General features: G+C 36.8%; 1 protein-coding gene across 1 annotated transcript in view; it reads left to right on the top strand.

Annotated features, from left to right (window-relative positions):
* Positions 1 to 17,682, top strand: part of LOC126718631 (probable inactive receptor kinase At1g27190) — a 33,774-nt gene extending 16,092 nt beyond the window's left edge. The window contains exon 2 of the mRNA XM_050420936.1: positions 15,696 to 17,682. Within this exon, the coding sequence (XP_050276893.1) occupies positions 15,696 to 17,443 (1,748 nt within the window). The 3' untranslated portion in view covers positions 17,444 to 17,682. The remainder of the gene's footprint in view (positions 1 to 15,695) is intronic.
* The last annotated feature ends 3,294 nt before the right edge of the window (positions 17,683 to 20,976 follow it).

A 20,976-nucleotide genomic window follows, 5' to 3' on the forward strand; every position in this document is an offset into this window, starting at 1 on the left:
TGTGGGAATAGCAGAAACAGGTGCTATGGGTGTGGCAGGAGCAGTGGCTGGAGGCATATATACGTCTGCTACAACCCTTGGCCCCTCAAAAGTCTCTGCAAGATATGTAAATAGACATACAAATTAGAGGGAAATTGCGGCAAAAGGGAGATACAAATACCTACGCCTAAGGAAGAGATGACAAAAAATGGGAGGAACAGACTTAGTCAAAAAACAAAAAGAAGGGAGAAAGGCACATACCCATGAATTCGGTCTCAGCAAGAGCATCCTCCTCCTCAGAGTCAGAAATCTTCTTCTTCATAACAGGTTCATCGTCCGGATCCTCAAGGATGTCCTCAAACCCCTCGGAGGATAAGTCCATGTTAGGACCATGTGTGGCAGAGCTGGGAATGAAAGAAGGAGTAACTACTAGTGAAGAACCATCCTTCACAGCTTGGGATAAAGCTGCAAAGGGGTCACTGGTGGAGATGACCAGGGGTGTGGTAGGAAAGGGAGCCTCGGTTTGAACGATAGCAGGAGGAGTAACCAACTTTTTTGGAGAATGTGTCTCGACAGGAACGGGAGTGGCCTCACTAACCTTCCCAGTATGAGTATCCTCATTTATGGGTATCAGCTCAGTGGGAAGGCTAGGAGCCTCAACAGGAACTCCGGGTTAAACAGCAGAAGGGATAGGTGTTGCAAATACTAGGTCAGCCCCATCAAAAAAGCCTCCCATGGGCGCACCCATGGAGGCAGAAAGCTCATCCACCGTAGGATGGTATATAGAAAGAGGCTCGGGCTCATCCTAGGAGACGAAAAGAAAAGAATATGATGATCAAATGAACTTTTAAGCAAATGAGTCAAACAAGAGCATGTGACAAATGGAATGTGTGCAAAGAAAAAAAAAAAGGATGTGGGAGAAGAAGAAAAAAAAAGGAGATGTACCTCAAACTCAGGTTCATCAAGTAAAATGGGTCGGGTGGCTGATGCATCCTCCTTATGCTTGGACTGCAAAGGGGAAAAGAAAACAAAAGATAAAGTTAAAAAGAAATGCCAGCACACTTGTAGCGGCAGGAAAGTCAAAAGTATATAAATAAATAAATAAAAAAGGGGCAGAATTAGAAATAACTTACTCTCTGCTCAGTAGCAGACGCAGGGTGAGAGGTTGTCTTTCTCTTGCTACCTCGTGTTCTATTAGAATGGGGAGCATTTGTAGATGGCCGTGGAGCGGCAGGTTTTGGCTTGCTGCAGACTTAAGCTTGGCAGGAGTTTTTATTACTCAGCATAGGAATATTTATCACTTTAACTTTCTTCTCCCAACCCGGAGGATAATCACTAGTGTGCCAATACCACCCTCTTTTCTCCTCATCCCACTCAAAGATGCCAGATCGATTCTGCTTCCTGGCATACGCTAATACAGACTTGGAAGGCAAAAGCAATCGAGGATTGACTAAAATAATTGCACTAAGCCCGTTAGGAGGAACGGGAGAGAAGCCACGACTACCTGTCAATTATTTCTCAAACGAAGTCATCACAGCCTGCCAATATCCATGCATGGCAAGGGTACAAAGGCCTTCCCTCAGTGAGCCTAGAACGGTAACGGCAATAAAACGTTGACTCCAAAATTCAAAGGCAGTGGCCCGCAGAAAGGGTCGGACAGAGGTAGGGGACTCCATAAGAAAAGAAAGGTCATCATGGATGTCCTGTTCTAATCTGAATTGTCTTCTCACTTGGTTGGCAGGATAATGAAAAAATCTAATCCCTTCGTCAACCAAATAAGGTAGCCACCCAGCATTGGTGGCCACCAAGTAAGTGATTCCTATCTCATCAAAACTGGTCAAGGGAGTGGTAGTCTCGACGGTATCAACGAACAAACCTATGGCAGAATTTACACATGTATAACCGGCACCCAATTTCCTATAAGCTCTCCAAGAAAATCCTACACCTTGATCAAAGGATTCAACAGCAGCATGACCAATCGGTTTCAGGCTAACCCAGCGAAGGGGCAATGGGAAATCTGAAGCAAATCTGCCATAAAAATCAATAATGGCCTACGGACACAACTGGTACTTATCTCTGGCAAAAGGAGAGGGCCTACACTTTGACAAATGCTTAGCACAGTGCTCGTACAACAGGTGTTGCAAAATGGCTATAAACAGAGGAGGTGACTATATGACAGGAGCTTGCCTAGCTCTCATCACTCCGCAGGATATCCAGTTGAATATACAGATGCCCCAAGAACATAAAGGCCAATGGTAGACTAATCCCAGCAGAAATCTTAATGGCCAAGCGGAAATATAAAGGTTTCACAACGTAATGAGGGTGGGATCCTAAAACAAACTTACAAAGCCAAAATGCAATAAAAGCCGCACGGTGGACAGACTCAGAAAATTTAGAAGAAGAACTAACCTAGTAAGATAGCTTGGCATTCCCGCTCATCTTTCTCTTCAACTCAGCTTCCACGGCCTCTTCTTCCGGGGAAAGCTCTAAGGTGGCAAGATCAACGTCTCCAAGGATAGGCAGGAGTAACTGGTTAGCCACATCTTCTAGGGTCACAGTGACCTCATCGCAAGAAAAGAAAAAGGTATAGGTGGTGGTACACCACCAGCGGACCAAGTGACGAAGGTTGAAAAGGTCCCGGAAGTTGGACAAGCAGCGAGAGGAAACTATGGCTTTCAAAACACCAACCCGTTGCAACAACCCCATGAAGCCAGTGTCAGATAACTCACTGTCCACCCACTCTCTCCAACCCAAGGCGGTACCGGACCCGAACTCAAAATGGATGGGTACAGGGAGCGAAGTACCCTAGCGAATGACTAGATCAAGGATCGAAGAGGCCAACAGATCAAAAAGCCCACGAAAGAAAAGAAGATGGAAAGACAAGAAAAGCAGAAGAGTTTTTTTTTCACATATGAACCGTAGGAACGCTTCATATGTTCGGGGGGCTAAATGTTGATGGCCATTTCGAAAGCCCAAGTAGAAGCTTAGGAAAAGCCCAGCAACACGGATAGAAAGGAGTTGGCAAACGGATGGAAAACTCATTAAGCCCAAATGGCAAGAATAATGGATCACAGGCCTATGAGACAAACAAATGGGTCTTGAAGAGGTAAATGGGCTTAAAGGAACCCGGAAAGAGAGTAAAAGCAAACCATGGGCAGTATATGATATGGAAAAGTGAGAATGGGCCGCGGTAGGCCCAAAGTAATGAAAACAAAGAAAGTAAGGGGTTGATGGCAAGCCTATGAACCCCAAGGATGAGGAATAACGTAATTGGGCCGGGGAAGCCCAAAGAATTCAGTAAAAGCCCATGGTGATGCGAAGTTAGAAAAAGGGCCGAGGAAACCCAAGGAAAGCAAACGGGTCTGGGACGCCCAAGGGAAAACAAATGGGACATAGGAGCCCACTAATAATGTAACACAAGAACCAATGGTCTTGCTGGGCCATTAGTGGAAGAATAAACGGCAGGCCTAAAGGGGTCCAGCTAGATTGAAACAAAACAAACTTCACAGCTGGAATGATAGAGTGATATGGTAGGAGATAGTAGTAGGAAGAAGGGTGGGCTGAGGAAAAAAGCAAAGCCCACCATCAAGTAAGGTCCAGCCCTAAATAGGACAAGCCATAAAGAAAAGGGAAACTAGAAAATAGTCAAGAACGAATAGACCAACCATGGCAGACGTATGAGCAACAGACAGATTTTGGACATACATGGAAAAGAGGCACGCGTAAAGCCCAGACTCCACCAGCCTGTACCCAACCAATACAGGACACGGTGAGGTCATGGGTTAGAGGTAAAGGGGTATGGTTTGGTGGTAGGGAGAGGGAAAAACCTATTTTGGGGTTCTTGCTAGAGCTCTTTTAGGGGAAGTGTGCTGTTGGGATGACACACCACCCAAACGGGCAAAGCTAAGCTGGAACCACTAGGTGCATGCCATGAGGGATAGGGAGAGAGAGGGCACCCACACCGTAGCAGGAAAAGGTGCCACGGCAAAAAAACAAACAAAATATTGTCTACCGATGGGGAGTGACTCACAGTCGGACCAATGGTAGTCGGCAGGTACACCCAGACCAGACAAAGATGGTTAAGGGCTAAAATAGTAAAATCCGGTCATGGTAGGCACTATAAAGAGACCCTTGCCATGTACAGGAAGGTGGATGCAACAACACAACAACAACAGTAAGCACTACGGTATTTAAAAAGCTTGAAAACTAGGGAATAGAAAATAAGGATTAAGAAAAAAAAAAAGGAATATTAGAAAGGAAGAAAAGAAAAAGATAGAGAGTGAGAACGGCAAGCATGCACCAATAGGTTCATTCCCTTTCTCCCTCTCAAAATCATGCCCTCTACCGGAAACGGAAGGTGTTCTTAGGTGCCAGCCACTTGGGTCCACTTCCCTCAAAGTGATTAATTTCTACGGCAGGATCTCCCTGAGATTATTCACTTTGAGAAGAGGTGTTCTTCCTTTCTAGTTTCGATCCTGCAGATTAGACTCAATCTAATTTATTTACTCTCTCAGCAAGTTCACATACCATCCACTTGTTCCCTTTCACTTTTCTTATAAAACGATTGTTGTTAAGACCGTGATTATCTTTTTTCTTTTCTTTTAAATGAGGTTTATCTGTTCACCTTAATAAAGATCTCAAAGTATTTGATTTTATTATTATTATCATATCTGTTTGCTGCAACTTACTTGAAACAGTTCTGCCCGCCGTAAGCGTGTTCCTGGCAGACGATGCATAGTTTGTGCATAAGCTGGACCAAGTTGAGTTCCAATTGGACTAGTCTCAACTCCCATACCCAGAATACTCGGGCCCCATACTGCAGGAGGCAGCCCAGCCCACTTTAATAAAAAAAGGCCCACTATACCACCAAACTGCACTAATATTATAGTCCTACTTGTTTTATAATTAGCTCCTTAGCATCCACAGCCGGAATTTCCATCCTATTCTATTTTACCATCTCAAAAAGTTACTTTATCAATTATACAATACCATTTTATAGTACACCCACCATCCCAACTTTTATTTTACCATACTACACATTAAAATAATATAAAATAAAATAAAAATATTTCGCACTCTCTGATCTCTATTTCTCCATATCTCTTAACTCTCTCTAGTCTCTATTTCTCTCTGATCTCAGTCACACCACCCACCTCCGCTGAGCAAAATCCATAACAATATCCAGCCAAAATCAAAATCAAAATCCATAGCAAAATCAAAATCCAAAATCCAAACTAGTCACAAACCCACATAACTCGCCGCCACTACACCACCTGACCCACTCCCATGTCGCTGCTGCACCACCTGACCCACGCCCACATCAGTCACAAACCCACCACCGCTAGAAACCCACACAACTTGCCGATCTCCACCGCTAGAAACCCAAACCACTCGCCGATCTCCACCGCCAGAAACCACAAAAAATACCTAGAACAGCCAAAGGAGAATCCGATTTGACAGTGACTTGGACCTTGGCAAGGTGATAGTGCCAGAGATATCTTTGATGTGTTGCAACACGATCTCCAATACCGTTGATGGCTTCTCAGCTGTGACTTCTTTGGTACCGTTGATGGCTTCTTAGATTTGGGTTTTTGGGTTTTGGGATTGCTGTGAAAGATTTAGGTGTTTTGATCACCACTACAGATCTTGCTCACTTGAGCCATTTCTCTCTCTCTCTCTCTCTCTAAAATTGAAGCTTTCTCTCTCTTAAACTCTCAATTTCTCAAATGGGTTTGGTTTGGGTGCAATGGGTGTTTGTTGAATTGGACTGACTATGTGAGGGGAGAGTTCACCAAACCAAAAAGCTTTGCTACCAGAAAATTTGAGAATGTACTTTGTTTTTGTTTTGTGCTATGAGTGCTTGTATGTTGCGCTTGAAATGTTGTAGAAAGAGAGAGATGAAGAAAGAAGGAGTCCATCTTAGACCGTGAAAGAGTAGAGGAGAAAGAGAATAAAAGTTATTAAAAAACTGATACAATAATGCTATAGTGCCATCCTACATTTAGGATGATACTGTAGCAATATTGTAAAATTTTTTACAATTCTTTCCATTTAGCCTTTCAACTGCTAAGCACATTTTGGACCTGAATGCCAAATGTATCTTACATTTGCCATTTGGCCTTCCAGCTGCGGATGCTCTTACTACTATAGGGCATAGGCAACGGAAAACTTAAGATAGTTAGCAAGTTGTACCTCTCACTCCTTACTTTACTTGTGCTAAAAAATTAAGGCAAGTTGATTTATATGTAATCCAATGGATGCTAACAAAAAGACAAATGAAAATAGAGTGACAGTAAATTTATAAAATATCATAAATTTTATAAATTGATGTGTAAATTTAAAAATTAAAAATTTAGAAATTTATTTATAATATAGTTGATGTGTCACTAATTTTTATTTATTTTTTGTCCACTTAGTTTGTAAGATTTTGTAATAAAAATGATAGTAATTTTAATAATTTCATGAAAAAATTATATCAGAGACGTCATAATAACACAAATTAAATAGTGATGTGTGTCATCTTGGCTAAGCATGCCAAGTTGATAGTTTTGTAAGTTGGATAGAGGAAAAATCCTTATATAATTGAGTTAGTGGTGGTTCAAGATGTGTTGAATTTATTTTCTTTTTAATAAATGTTACAATTTTCTCGTAAAAAAAAATAGTGATGTGTGTCGTCTAAAAATTCTCAAAATTAATATCATTTTAGCAAATTAAAAATTATTATATGTCAATTGGATTTGAATACAAGTAATTTTTTACTCAAATTTAAATAATGTTTTATTAATATTTATCTCTAATAAAATTATTAAAATTAGAGATAATTATCAACAAATAAAAATCCTAGTAGAATTCTTTGACTATTTAGATTTGGTAGATTTAAAAGGATAAACCATAGTAAAAGTGTAAAACCACCCAAAATCACTATAAAATAGAGACATTGTTCTCTCAAGTATTGATTGGCGCCTTTCTCAAAAAAAAAAAAGTATTGATTGGCGCCAGTCAAGTTCTAATTTTTTTCAAGTACTTTAAAATCTCTCAATATTGAAGTTCTATCATATTCAAGTTGATCTAAATATTTATCCTTTTTAGAATCTTCAAGTTGAATCACTTTTGAAGACAAGAAATAATTTACTGTATTTTTAAAAGAATAATAATCCAAATTTGTTATATATTTATCCGATCTACAACTACAGTTACTAATTATAAGCCATCTGTTAACATCTGGGCTTTCAACAAAATCTAGCATTTTACTATTGTTTTAATCATACACATGCATGAAAGTAGAGGTGTTCACCAAACCGCAAAAACCGCACCAAAATCGCTCGCAAAATGGTATAACCACACTGCACTGCAAGTAACAGTACACCGCATCACACCGCATGGTGCAGTGCAATTTGCGGTTTTATAATATGAAAACCGCACAAACCGCACCACACCACACCGCATCTCTCTCTCTCTCTCTCTCTCTATATATATATATAAAATATTGTGGAGGAGGATTTGTTCCAAGCCCGGAAGTAGTTTGTCCACTCTAGGGCCGAAAGACCTGCACGACTTTGTTCCTTGCAAGCAATGTGAGCAGTTTTAGAAACTTGCTCCCACATCGAAGAAAGATGTGCCCCACTCATGCCTTATAAGCCTTAGCTGAAGGAAAGAGTGTACCATTACATGTCAACTCTAAGTCAGCTAGCTAATGTGATAGACAAATCCCATGTCTTCTAAAACTCAAACACTCCTATTTTTTTTTTCTTTTGTCAACAAACGCCCTAAACATCCATGGCTGGAACCACCATAAACCAAAACCTCACCTTATCATTGAAAATAAGTTTATGCCTAAAATGAATACTAGAGAGAGGATTTGAAGAGGAAAAAAAAAAGAGTTAGTGGGCTGTGTGAAGAATATTAAAGGAAGAACAAGAGTTTTGGGGATAATAGTAGCTAAAGGCCTAAAACTCTCTCTACGATTGATTTGATATGGAGGCATAAGGTGAATATTTATAGGCTCAAACTAGAAGGGGTTTTGAGAGGGGTTCTAAAGCTCCCTAGATGATTCTGCTACCCATCTTCAAGATTGAATTATTTTGGTACGCATTTATGGAAAATTGGGGTTTCTAGATTAAGCATCTTGCATGGGCTTTGAAACGTTGCTTGGGTGCTTACACACCCACATGCATATACATGCTACGTTGAAAGCATTGTTTCCCTAACTTCAAACCAGCGTTTACATCTTGTTTTAAATCCAAATTGGGTTAAACTTGTGTCCATTCTGAAACCCTAGATGTCTATTTTCCAATGAAACAAGTCTCACTCAAAAATTTGTTTTGATTCAAGAGATATTGGCAAAAGATTTAGAAAATGTCATTTTTTGAATATCAATTTTGAAGCATTTTTTAGCACTTCTAAGTTGTAATTACTTCCAAACTATTGAAGGTTTTTCTTTTTCCCCCCTCAAAAAAAATTGAACTTAAAAATACTAATTGGTTGTTTTAGTTAAAATCAATATTGGACATTTTGGGAACATAATGCTGAGTTCGAGTAATTTAGAACTTTCATATGTATGACTATTTGTGTTTGTTTGTTTGTTTTTAACTTAGCAACAATATACGGTTTTTAGTTAAAAAATGACTTTTATTGATTTGTAGATGATGGGAAAATCAACTTCAACATTTGACTTTTTCATAAGAAAATTTTAAATAATTCAAAGACAAGGCTGGTGATGTAGCATACCTCCGTTACTAATATCTTAGTTTTTAAAAATCTGTATGCAAAATCACGTAAAATTAATATTAGTTCTTTCAAGCTTGATCTTAAATTTCATTCACAAATTATATAGGAGTATTATGTTGATCAGTGTGATGAAACCTATTAATCAATAATTATTTTATGACTTTTATTTTGTTTATATTTTGTTAATATTGAATAGATTCAAGTTTTATTTTCATATATTAATTAATTTAAATATTAGTATATTCATCATTTTGATTAAAACATATTGGGTTTATCCTTTGACCCCAAAGATAATATATTGGTTTGTTCATGTCTTTGAACCAAGAAAGGCAGTTGAAAACTTGAAATAGCCCATGATGATTTCTCATTAAGATGACAATACTAACATTGCACACATGAAAAAGGGCAAAACTTCTATCCAGTGCTCTAACACATCATACGGGACACAATGATGAAACATAGTCAATTTTAAACACGTTTAGTGTCCAATCCATTGGAACATTGATAAACCCCATGGAAAATGGCATGATTTAGGGGATCCATATTCCATTAACAAGAAGTTTCATAAGGACATGTCCCTCGGAAATAGTAAGATCTAAACTTAATGGAGCAGCCATCAAGATGACTCTTTCTGCCTTGCTCTAATGATTCTAGCAATTGGAAAGAAACTTGCGAGCCTTCTCCTGGGCTAATGTCAGCATATAAATAAAAGATTATACTATCTTGTTTCGAATAATATTTGTCATGTTAATAATATGACATTAATTTTGACAAAACAACTTTATATTACAATCATTAGAAGTTGCTAGTACAAAAGACTGTAATATATATAAGGACGAAAGAAGCATTTAACAAGAGAATGAACTATGCATAGGGGATATGCTTTTCTAATCTACAGGGGGAGAAAATATACTAGCACCCACGGTAAATACAGAGTTCCATCTCTGTATATGTTTACAATTTGGCAAAAGTGGATGCAGGCCACACTTCTATGAATTATCTTTCCCTACTTAGGCTACTTTGAAGGTTTTTGGTTAATTAGAAAGAAATGAGAAGGTAATATATGTGTGTATTACTATTTATGTACGTATAGACAACAAATTAAGATAACGCTACTAGGAAGCATACTTGGCTATAGGAGGAGCGATATTGATGAGAAATCTGCAGTGTTCGAATCATTTCGGTTTCTTTCATGTATCCTCTTAATATATTCTGCAGCTTTGTCATCAATATCGCTCTCACAAATTGCATACGATGATTTATCCTTTTTTGGTTCAATTAAGTAGGAATCTTGCTTTGGATTGTTCTCTGGCTCCTGGGACCTCTGGCTTCTGGGAAATTCAGGCACCATTGAAGCATTCACAGACGGAACTTCAGCTGTTGCAGGCACACAATCAATGGGTGGCTGTTTGAAAGTTGTTCCAAGACTCATACTTGCAGGAGAAAGAGTCGACAATTTCATGATGTTTGCCACCAACATCATGGATTTCTTACAAATAGATTTTTTCTTATGACTGGTCTCGTTAGTCATGGCGCGCGCAGATAATGATGAACTTTTAAACTATTTTCAAGAACACAGATGAACTTATAGCAGAAAAGAACTACGAAGTGGGATTTTAAATTAGTAATGGTCATTGTGCCTTCCAATTTCAAAAGGAAAGTTATTAAGCAATTAAAGTCAAATTGTTCTGTGGGGTTCCATGAAATTGGTGGAATTGAAGGCCTGATTGAGCCAAAGAATGCACAGGCTGACAGGCATAGCTACTGGGCGTGCGGGTCCCTAACCATTCCATAAATTGAAGCCTGTTGTCATGGAAAAGGACGAGCATTTCTCGTTCCCAAATTAACCAAGTAAATATCTATGACTTCTACTCCACACAATTAGATTCTTTTTCTATTATCTATTATTGACCATGCAAGAAGAATTTGATGCATAAACGGATAAACCTATCCCTCCCTTGACAATGCTTCCATATCTTGTAGTAATGACTTTGTGACATTGTGGAATTAGCTAGATCTTTGCATATGCTAAGAATTAGGATATGAAAATTACCGATTATTGCAAAAGCTTAAGCTGTTAGGAAATTTGAAATCTAATCAGTTAAAAATTATTCTGAAAGTAATTCAGAACCCGAACAGCAGACTTGGCAGTACCTACGTTGCACTCACTGGTAACCATGTCTCTTAAAAGCTTGCTATTTCAATAGGGGCCTTTTCAAATTCAATACATTCTATTTTATATGATGCCAGTTGTAAATTTCTTTTGCTAAACTTGAATGGTCCTCATGAGGATATCTAGAAGTTTGATGTATACTGTTGAGCAAGATGGTCAAATTCTAGGAGAACACACACTTACAGAGGAATGATAAGAACATGTGGCTTTCAGTTTCAACTTTGTCATCTTTGAATATCCTGCAATAATTAATGCGCAGTACTGATTCTTACTATGCCATGAGCTTACTATTCTGTCTCTGTTGCCTTATCTACATGCAATGTTCAAACTCCAATTTGCTTTACACAGATATGCCAAATTAGAAAAGTAGAAAAACTTTGGACAAGATTCTTCACTGAAGTGATTCTCTTGGTTTTGCTTTCTCTCATCACATCATCTGGTCCATTGTAAAAGGTAGCCTTTTTGAGCTTGATCTAATTAGAATCTGCGAGAGCATGCGTACATGACTGCAGGTAGCATTGCTTCGTTCCATTTGATGGTCATGGTCCCAAATACTCCATCTTCATCATCTTTGTTCATCCAAGCAGTACTGTCCAAACTCTAGATATCAGCTTTTCAATGCAGATACTAATTCTTCGATCTTCTGCTCTTTTTTCTTTGGGTAGATTCTGCTACAATACATTTGAATACGAAAACATATTTGTTAAGCAACTCAGCCAAGCCTAAGGGCCTGTGTATTGTTTGTAGCTTAAATTGGTTAATTGGTTGCAAATTAGAGTATAAGAGCGTGGATAACTCACAGGTGTGCCTGCATGAGCTAAAGTAGCTCACCGCCACCGATAGCATAAAGCATGACGATTTTATTATGAAGTATAACCCCCAAGCTGGGCCTTATAAGCCCTTGAAGGTATGAAGCCCACTTCTAACGAAAGGAAAATCTATTCAATTAAAAAAAATTTATGGAAGTAATGGCATATAAACAATAATTTCACAACATTTTTCACAATAACTAAACTGACAAACTTTTATTAGTTTTTATATAGATTTATTATTGACAAATGCAAATCCGTCATCCCACTTTTTGTATTATATTTTAAATTGTACACACAAAATTTGTAAAAGATAAACCATACGGTCACGAAATAGTGTAATAAATTATCAATTTATAATGATTTATATATATGAGAGTACAATATTTTGTATGACTCTTTATAATGAAATGATACAATGAACTCCTCGTATTTGATTTTCAAGAAACTTTACGATTTAAAGGGGTTATGAAGCTTGATCTTGAATCATGCCTTGATGTCTCCAAGTTGGATGTGTGATTGAATGTATTTGATTTAAAATCACGGGCCGTTAGCTTGATTTCGAACTAAATTGAAAAAAAATCTCTACTTTGACTTGAAGAAGTAGAAATGAGCCTCAAATTTAAGGGAGCAAGGGTGCTCTTTTGGACTTAGAGATGATTCTCTATTTTGTCAAAGTTTTTGTCTTCTTTTTCTCATATGAGAAGCTTTTACTTATTAATAAGTAACTTAATAGCATTTGATTTGGAATTTTCTCTCAGCATTTATTAAGAGTTAATTATGAATTATGAATTTTAAATTTGAATTTGAATTTAATTTGGTCTTATATTGAATAAGAAGTTTTCATATGAGTCTTTTCTTTTGACGTTGTCACATGGCTTTCTTAATTTGATGTTGCGCATGTCATTTTTATGTGAGTGGTGGTAATTTAAAGACTTGACATGTGACTTGATTTCATTTGCTAGTTATCCACTGTTGACACATTATCAATTGAAAATTAATTTGATCACAAATAATTAATCATGATCAATCGGACGGTTTGTATTTCATTTTATACTTCACTTTATACTCTAAAAATTACAACTTCTCTCTCTCTCTCTCTCTCTCTCTCTCTCTCTCTCATATATATATATATATATATTATCCACACAAATCCTTACTTAGGGCACGTTGAAAGTACCTTTAAAATAAGACAATTGACTAATACAGATAAAATTATTTCATTACATATTCAAATAATAATAATTTTTTTGCTAACTAGTAAAATGCACGAGGACAAGAGGTACAAAATTCACTTACGTTTATTGACAAGACATGTTTATATATACTACATTTTTAATTAATAAATGAAATTCAAACTAGAGAATTTGTACAAAAGAATTCAGTCGATTTAGTTAGAATTTGTTTAGTACTATTTGTGACTCTTAAACACAAATTAAAAAATAGAAGTAGGGTTGCCTTCCGCATAAGTTGAAAATGACAACTTTTTTACTTTTTTATTTTTTTTTTTTGGCTACTATTTAGCTTATTTTTACTACTCTTCATAAGTCTTATTACACTTTTTTATACTATTCATGAGTTCTAGTGTATTATTTTAATTAATTTTTACTTTTATTTATAGTACTTTCAGCAAAAAATATTTAATTTCAACTAAATAAACTATTCTCGAATGGACACGTATATTAAAATGATGATGTGGAATGATGTTAACTTTTAAAAGTTAATATGATAATATTAGAACAAGTCAGATCAAGACTTGCATTTTATATTATTATTACTAAACACTAGCTTTAAAAAAAAAAAAAAAATACTAGACGCTAGCTTTTTTTACTATTTAACTTATTTTTGCTACTATTTATGAGTTTCATTACACTTTTTGATACTATTCTTGGGTTTCACGATACTATTTCAACTAATTTTTAGTTTTATTTACAGTACTTTCAATAAAAAAAAATTAGTTTCAGGTAAATAAATTATTACTAAACGGACACATATATTAAAATGATGATGTAGAATGATGTTAACTTTTAAAAGTTAATAGGATAATATTAGAACAAGTCATCAAAAAAGACCAAAACTTGCATTTTATATTATTATTACTAGACACTAATTTTTTTTTTTTTTTTTTTTTAAATTTTAAGAAACATACTAGATGATAGCTTGTGCAATACATTGAAAAGTTTAGGAATATATATACATATATAACAACCAGTATTTTGTCTCAAATTTTTTGGGAATTATTATGTATTCTTAACTAATCAGTAATTGATCCATTGAAATTTTTGGATTTTTACGACATGTCCTTCGTCAAGTTCATTGGATCAACCATCCAAGTGCTCCGAAAAAATGTATCAATTTAACTTATTGAAAATGTTAATCTGATTTAATATATACTCTTTCTTTTTGTTATTATTGAGAACTACTACTCTCTTTCTTAATTAATACTAGAATTTTCTTAAATATTGGACAAAGATTCCAAATGATAAGATAAGTGGAACTTGACCTAATTAACTATTTCATCTAGAACTTCCACATCCATCCTTGATAGTGATAGAGTAGAGACACCAATCTAATTAGAGGACTCACCTACTTTCAAACTTTTTTTTAGCTAATAATAATGCGAGTTGAAAAAAAAAAGGAACTACGTGTCTGTCACAAACACACACCTCCCAACTAGCTAAAGCTTGCCGAGTCAGTTAAGTTTCTCTCCTAAACAGTAAACGTCGTCGCTTCTCACGTTTCTTAAAACACAAACAAACACTTAATAAAAAAAAAACACAAACAAACAAAAACTACGAAAAAAAAAATTATCTTTACTGCATTTTCCCAACACTCCGCAATAATAAATATTTTATACTAGAAATGTTATTAATTTTAAATTTAAACTTACCGCTAAAATTATTGTTTTAGCAAACATTCAATAACAAACTGCCTATTATTTATTTATTATTATTTTTTTTTTATACAAAATAGAATTCTACTCTATTCTAATCTAAGTGTATATGTGTGTGAAACTCCCTCCTGGAGATTTGAACCCCGGCCTTTGCCCCTCACAACTCACAAGCACTTATACATGTGGAGTGACCATCGCACCAAGGGTGTGCGGTGGTAACAAACTGCTTATTATAAAAAAGAAAGATGTTAGCCAATGCCTTGGGGAAAAAGTCTGGTACCACACCAAAAGGCACAATTTGTACCACAACTCGTTCGTGTGGTGAGTTGTGATTGGTAGAAGGGTGATAGTGGAACACCCCTTCACTAATCACAACTCACCACATGGACGAGTTGTGGCACAAGTTGTGCTTTTTGGTGTGGCACTAGCACTACTCATGCCTTGGGTGCTATTTTTAGAAATGTTTTATTAAAAAAATGATAAAAAAATATTATTGACAAATATTTATATTTATTATGAAAATAGTATCAATAATAACAATTTTCAAGACTAAAACCCATTAATCACATCACATTTATATTGTGATGGTCACTTTACAGATACAAAGTTCAGGAATTATTGAGTACTTTCAAAATATCATAAATGCATACTCTTTTTTCTCATATAACAATAAATTCTATTAATTAAATTTATGGTAGAACTTACTTGTATAATTCATGTGAGAAAAAGAATACATATTTATAGTACTCTCAAAAAATTAAATAATTTTTACAAATCACGAGATCAAGGACCAGGATTCAAGCATGTGGCACCTAATAAAATAAATGGGTAGATAAATGAAAAATCAACTGGTAGTCAAAAGCTGCAGTCTCTGTGAGTGTTTTCTTAGTTTAACACAGTCAAATGGCCGCCCACTCTCATTTCTTCATCGCCAATCTTTGTATCTCACTCCCTCTCAAAAACTCAAACTAAAAACAACAAGACAAAAAATCAAAATCAAAATCAAAACGCTGACTCGAAAACACTATGAAGATTTTTCTGATTCTCTCATTAGCTTCAATCTTCTGCTTTTCCCTAAGCAATTCCATTGAAGACGATGTGATGTGCTTGCAAGGCGTGAAGAACTCGCTCTCCGACCCGGCCAACAAGCTGAGTTCATGGACCTTCACGAACTCGTCCGTCGCTTCAATCTGCAAGCTCCAAGGAGTTTCGTGCTGGAACGAGAAGGAGAACCGGCTCATCAGCCTTCAGCTTCCGACGATGCAGCTATCCGGCGAGGTTCCTGAGAGTCTGAAGTATTGCCGGAGCCTCCAAACCCTAGATCTCTCCAACAACTCCATCTCCGGTCCAATCCCTTCTCAAATCTGTAACTGGTTGCCTTATCTCGTTTCGCTAGATCTCTCCAGGAACTCTCTCGCCGGACCGATCCCGCCGGAGATCGCAGACTGTAAGTTCTTGAACAGCTTGATTTTGAGCAACAACCGCCTCTCCGGTCCGATCCCGTACGGGCTCGGCCGGTTGAACCGGTTGAAGACATTCTCGGTCGCGAACAACGATCTCTCCGGTTCGGTCCCGGCCGATTTGGCGAGCTTCGACGGTTCGGACTTTGACGGCAACGGTAAGCTCTGCGGGAAGCCTTTGGGCTCGAAGTGCGGTGGTCTGAGTAGCAAAAGCCTCGCCATTATCGTCGCCGCTGGTGTTGTCAGCGCCGCCGCGTCTTTGTTCATAGGGTTTGTGATTTGGTGGTGGTTCTTCGTTAGGTCTGGTAGTGGAAAAGGCAAAAGCTATGGTTTTGGTAATGGTGGTGGTTTTAAAGGTGATAGTAGTTGGGTTGAGCTACTTAAGTCTCATAAGCTAATTCAAGTCTCTTTGTTTCAAAAACCAATTGTCAAAGTTAGGCTATCGGATTTGTTAGTTGCAACAAACAATTTTGATTCCGAAAATGTTGTGATCTCGTCGAGAACTGGGGTTTCTTACAAGGCTGTATTGTCAGATGGGTCTGCCTTGGCGATTAAGCGGCTTAATGGGTGTAAGCTAAGCGAGAAGCAATTCCGGTCCGAGATGAATAGATTGGGGCAGTTAAGGCATCCCAATTTGGTGCCTTTGTTGGGATTTTGTGTTGTTGAGGAAGAGAAGCTTTTGGTGTATAAGCATATGTTTAATGGGACATTGTATTCTCAATTGCACGGAAGTGGCAATGCTAATAGTCAGTATGGTTTTTTGGATTGGCCAACGAGGTTAAGGATTGGTGTGGGTGCGGCTAGAGGACTTGCTTGGTTACACCATGCTTGTCAGCCACCTTATATGCATCAAAACATAAGCTCCAATGTGGTTCTTCTTGACTATGATTTCGAGGCTCGGATCACGGATTTTGGGTTGGCTAGGCTTGTGGGTTGTTCGTCTCGCGATTCGAATGATAGTTCGTATGTGAATGGGGATTTGGGAGAGTGTGGTTATGTGGCTCCGGAGTACTCCAGCACAATGGTCGCGTCGTGGAAAGGAGATGTTTATGGTTTTGGGGTTGTGCTTTTGGAGCTGGTGACAGGGCAGAAGCCTCTTGAGGTGACTACTGGAGGGGATGTGTTCAAGGGGAGTTTGGTGGATTGGGTGAGTCAGAAGTTGATCCATGGTGGGAGCAAGGATGCCATAGATAAGGCTCTAAGTGGGAAAGGTCATGACGATGAAATCGTGCAGTTTTTGAGGGTTGCTTGTTCTTGTGTTGCTTCAAGGCCCAAGGATAGGCCTTCTATGTACCAAGTTTATGAGTCATTGAAGAGCATGGCTGAGAAACATGGTTTCTCTGAACAGTATGATGAATTTCCAATGATATTTGGCAAACACGATCCTGACTATAAGGAGTAGCCCAGTTTGGGAAAAGATAAGAACCACCCAAAAAAAAAGGAAGAGCCTTGAGTGCTTTAAGAATTGCAGCATTAGGACATATCTACATTTTGTGTTATGATCTGAAACACGTTTTTAGCCATTGGTATGATTTCCCTGTTCTAATGCTCATTTGTTGTTGGGCATATCTGTATGATACAAGAATTTGTTATGAACTGTAGCTTTATTTAAGAAAATTTCTGTTTTCATTTTGGATTCAATTGCTTCTGAATTATTGTTGTTTGTAATGTGCTGTTCTAAAGACTGACCAATATTGGTTGAACATTATGGTACGAACTTGCGAAAGGAAGTTGTATTGCCATATTGTTTATGTTCAAATTGCTGTTACTTGATGCCTCAAGATTCTGATGTAAATGGGATCCCATTAGAACATAGTTATAAGTTATTCAAGTTCATTACCAGATCCACTATTCCAAAATGTTTCTAAGATCATACTAAATATTAAATATATTTCTTCAATACTATCAACACACATTATGAATTCACATCATAGTGGGTTCAGTAAGCATTTTATATGTAAACTAAAAAACTGAAAAGATTGGAATGTGCTGGCTGGTTTGAAGTTGCATTGTTTACTTCTGTAGATAATTCCAAAACTAGTGAGGACTACACATAAAGGTTTTTGTAACTGGTAGTAAAACATTTTCCTTATATTAAGGCAATAATTGGAGGTGCTGTTTATTTAATAATTATATTCGTCACATTTCATCTTGTCTGTGTAGGATCAGAATGTTGTGGATGTTGAGAAATTTAGTTTGATTCGAGCTTGAATCATGGAGAAGCTTCAATGATTTGGTGGAAGTTTTGGTTAACAACATGCTGGGAAAGAGAATAGTCAAATCAGTTCCAATTTCTTTTTCAGTCAAAGTTCAGTTCTGAAGCAAACTCAGAGGTATATAAAAATTAAGAAATATATAAGTATTAAGTACACATCATTTCTTATTTTTTGTGTGCATAATTTATTAAAGTTGAATCCCTCTTCCCCCAATTGCGATGTACCAAAAAAAAAAAAAATATATATATATATATATATATTATAGCGGTATCAAATTATTGAAAAATATTGTGGGCCCTAACTTTACTCAGGTCATGGGCAGTTCTAGTAAAATCCAAAAAGTAATATAGGGGCTCAATGAAGCAATATCGCTGACCGAATACCAAAAATTAATGTCTCCTTGGAAAGAAATACTAGTATTAAAGGTTTCAATCAAATTCCATAAATAAATAAAAAAATAAAAATAAAAAGTTCCAATAAAAAATGCAAAGGGCCTTGTTGTTAAATTTGACACATTTTCATAGACAGAGTGCTTGAGGGTTTGGGAAAAAGGATTGGAAAGGAAGAAAAAAAAAAGATTCCAATCAAAATGCCTGATGAGGAAGAGATGTTATTAATTATAAGCTGAATGATTGTACCTTAAGTTTTAAAGTCCTCATTAAACAATACTAATGCAGGCAATAGTGCTTTAACACTTTTCAGAATGCATTACTTATCTAGTTAGGCACATGGACTGTCCAAATAGACACATGATTACCAACTCCAATTGTGGAGGATTCTTGATGCTTTTCTTCTTACGTGGTTAATGTGAAACATGATATGATGACAAAAAAGTAGATGTGTTATCTTCTCAAGCATTGATGTAATTGCCCTTTTACCTAACGAACGTAGTTCTAGACATAGACATGGTGACAAAAAACTAGTCATGAACTCTCTCATTAGTCATTATTGATGATTTGCATTGAGATAATGTCTTCAAACAAGCCACAAGTTTTTGGTGCCTCTCTGACCCACCCCACGCATAATTGCATAGGTAGCCTATACATTGAAAGATATCTTCAATACCTGCTCCCGCTGGTCACAATTTGTCAAAGTGAACAGATTTGCATTATTAAAAAAAATGGCAATTCTTACATGGTCCTGGAACACTGCTCTAGAACCATGGGACCTATTCGAACTCTATAAGACTATTTATGTTTTTTTATGCTGCAAATAAAACTTTGTTTGACATAATTGACCTTCTCATGCGCTTAGCACATGTGAATTTTATTGAAGCGCCATGTATCCCCTTTTTTTTCCTCTTTAAAAATTGAATCCTTCCATGTTGGTCCAGCCCAATTTACCAGCTCATACATTCTGAAAATGAATGAAACAACCATATGAACGCTCAGCAACACAGTTTTCTCGTGATAACATTAAACATTTTTGCAGGAGAGTTAAATAGCGGTCAACATTATCTGGAAACTATTAATTTTTGCCTTGTCTTTTTTTTGTGGGCCCATAATGGGCCTAATTTGACCCGACTTCGCAATGTCGGGAGGTGCACAAATTGTACATGGTGCATAGAGTACACGCATTTGTGCTAGTACTAGTAGCCAGTTATGGCATTTTCCTTGGCTTGTGTGCTCAGAATGCTTAAGCACATGTTCGTGGCCCCACACCCGAGTAAGAAGTATATCATAGCCGACATATGCATTATCTTTTTTTTCTTTCTTTCTTTTTTTTATAATAAAAAATGGGAGGAAGTGCGATTTGAGTTGACGTCTTTTACTTAGATGTGGTTATAATGACACTCTACTTACTAGGTCCGTGCAAGAGCAGAAGATTCGAATGAGTCATTATCTCTTTTGCAGTATAATGATCTCATTGTATGGAATGGGAACCCATATGTTGAGAAAAAATTATTGCTTGATTAGTCCTTTGAACGAGATCTCATAGTTTTTAATTTAATCAGTGGTAAGCTAAGTCCCTTGCCAATGAAGTTAGTAATTGATAAATGCAGCATTAAATTAATAGCTTGTTCAGGCCTTAGTCGTACTCATACCGTGCCCAGGAAGCACCGGGAATTTTTTTAGTAATCACTTTTAATGTCAGGTGAATTTTCTGGAGTGGCTAGAATGCCAGAATGGTCACCTTTAATTCATTTTGTTTGGAAGGGAGATGGTGACTTATTAACTTTTCTTTCTGGTTCTTGTGTTGATTGTTAAGAGCAGAGACCATGAAAATAATTTGGATGTGATGGAAGCCTTTTGAAGAGTATGATTGTGGTGCATAGAGCTTCCAAATCTTTGTCAGCTTTTGCATTCATAGAGAGCACAAGCAGTCGAAAAAAATCTACTACCACGCACTTTTTTCACAATTTTACGGCAACTTTGATATAACAAATTGTGAGTGATAAAAAAAAGAAATGATAAATTTAGATGAAAGTAATTAATAGTCCATCACAGTCTACCATATAAGATATTTGTGAAAAAAATTGTGGTCAAGAAATTTGTGAACCTAATTTGCATGGACTCATACGTGATACATGATACACCCTCTTAAATAACAAAAACTTTTCAGTAAAAATTAGTCAGAAGGCAGAACTACAAGGTGCTAAGCTGATTGCCGATAACCATTATTACTTATTATATACCAATGTAGCTAAGACCACCTTTCAATCTGCCCAGCATTTCCTTCTTTTCTTGTTATAATTACTTCAACATGAAAGATGTTCAAT

The sequence above is a fragment of the Quercus robur genome, chromosome 3 (assembly GCF_932294415.1).
Source record: "Quercus robur chromosome 3, dhQueRobu3.1, whole genome shotgun sequence".
In the NCBI taxonomy this organism is placed as follows: Eukaryota; Viridiplantae; Streptophyta; class Magnoliopsida; order Fagales; family Fagaceae; genus Quercus; species Quercus robur.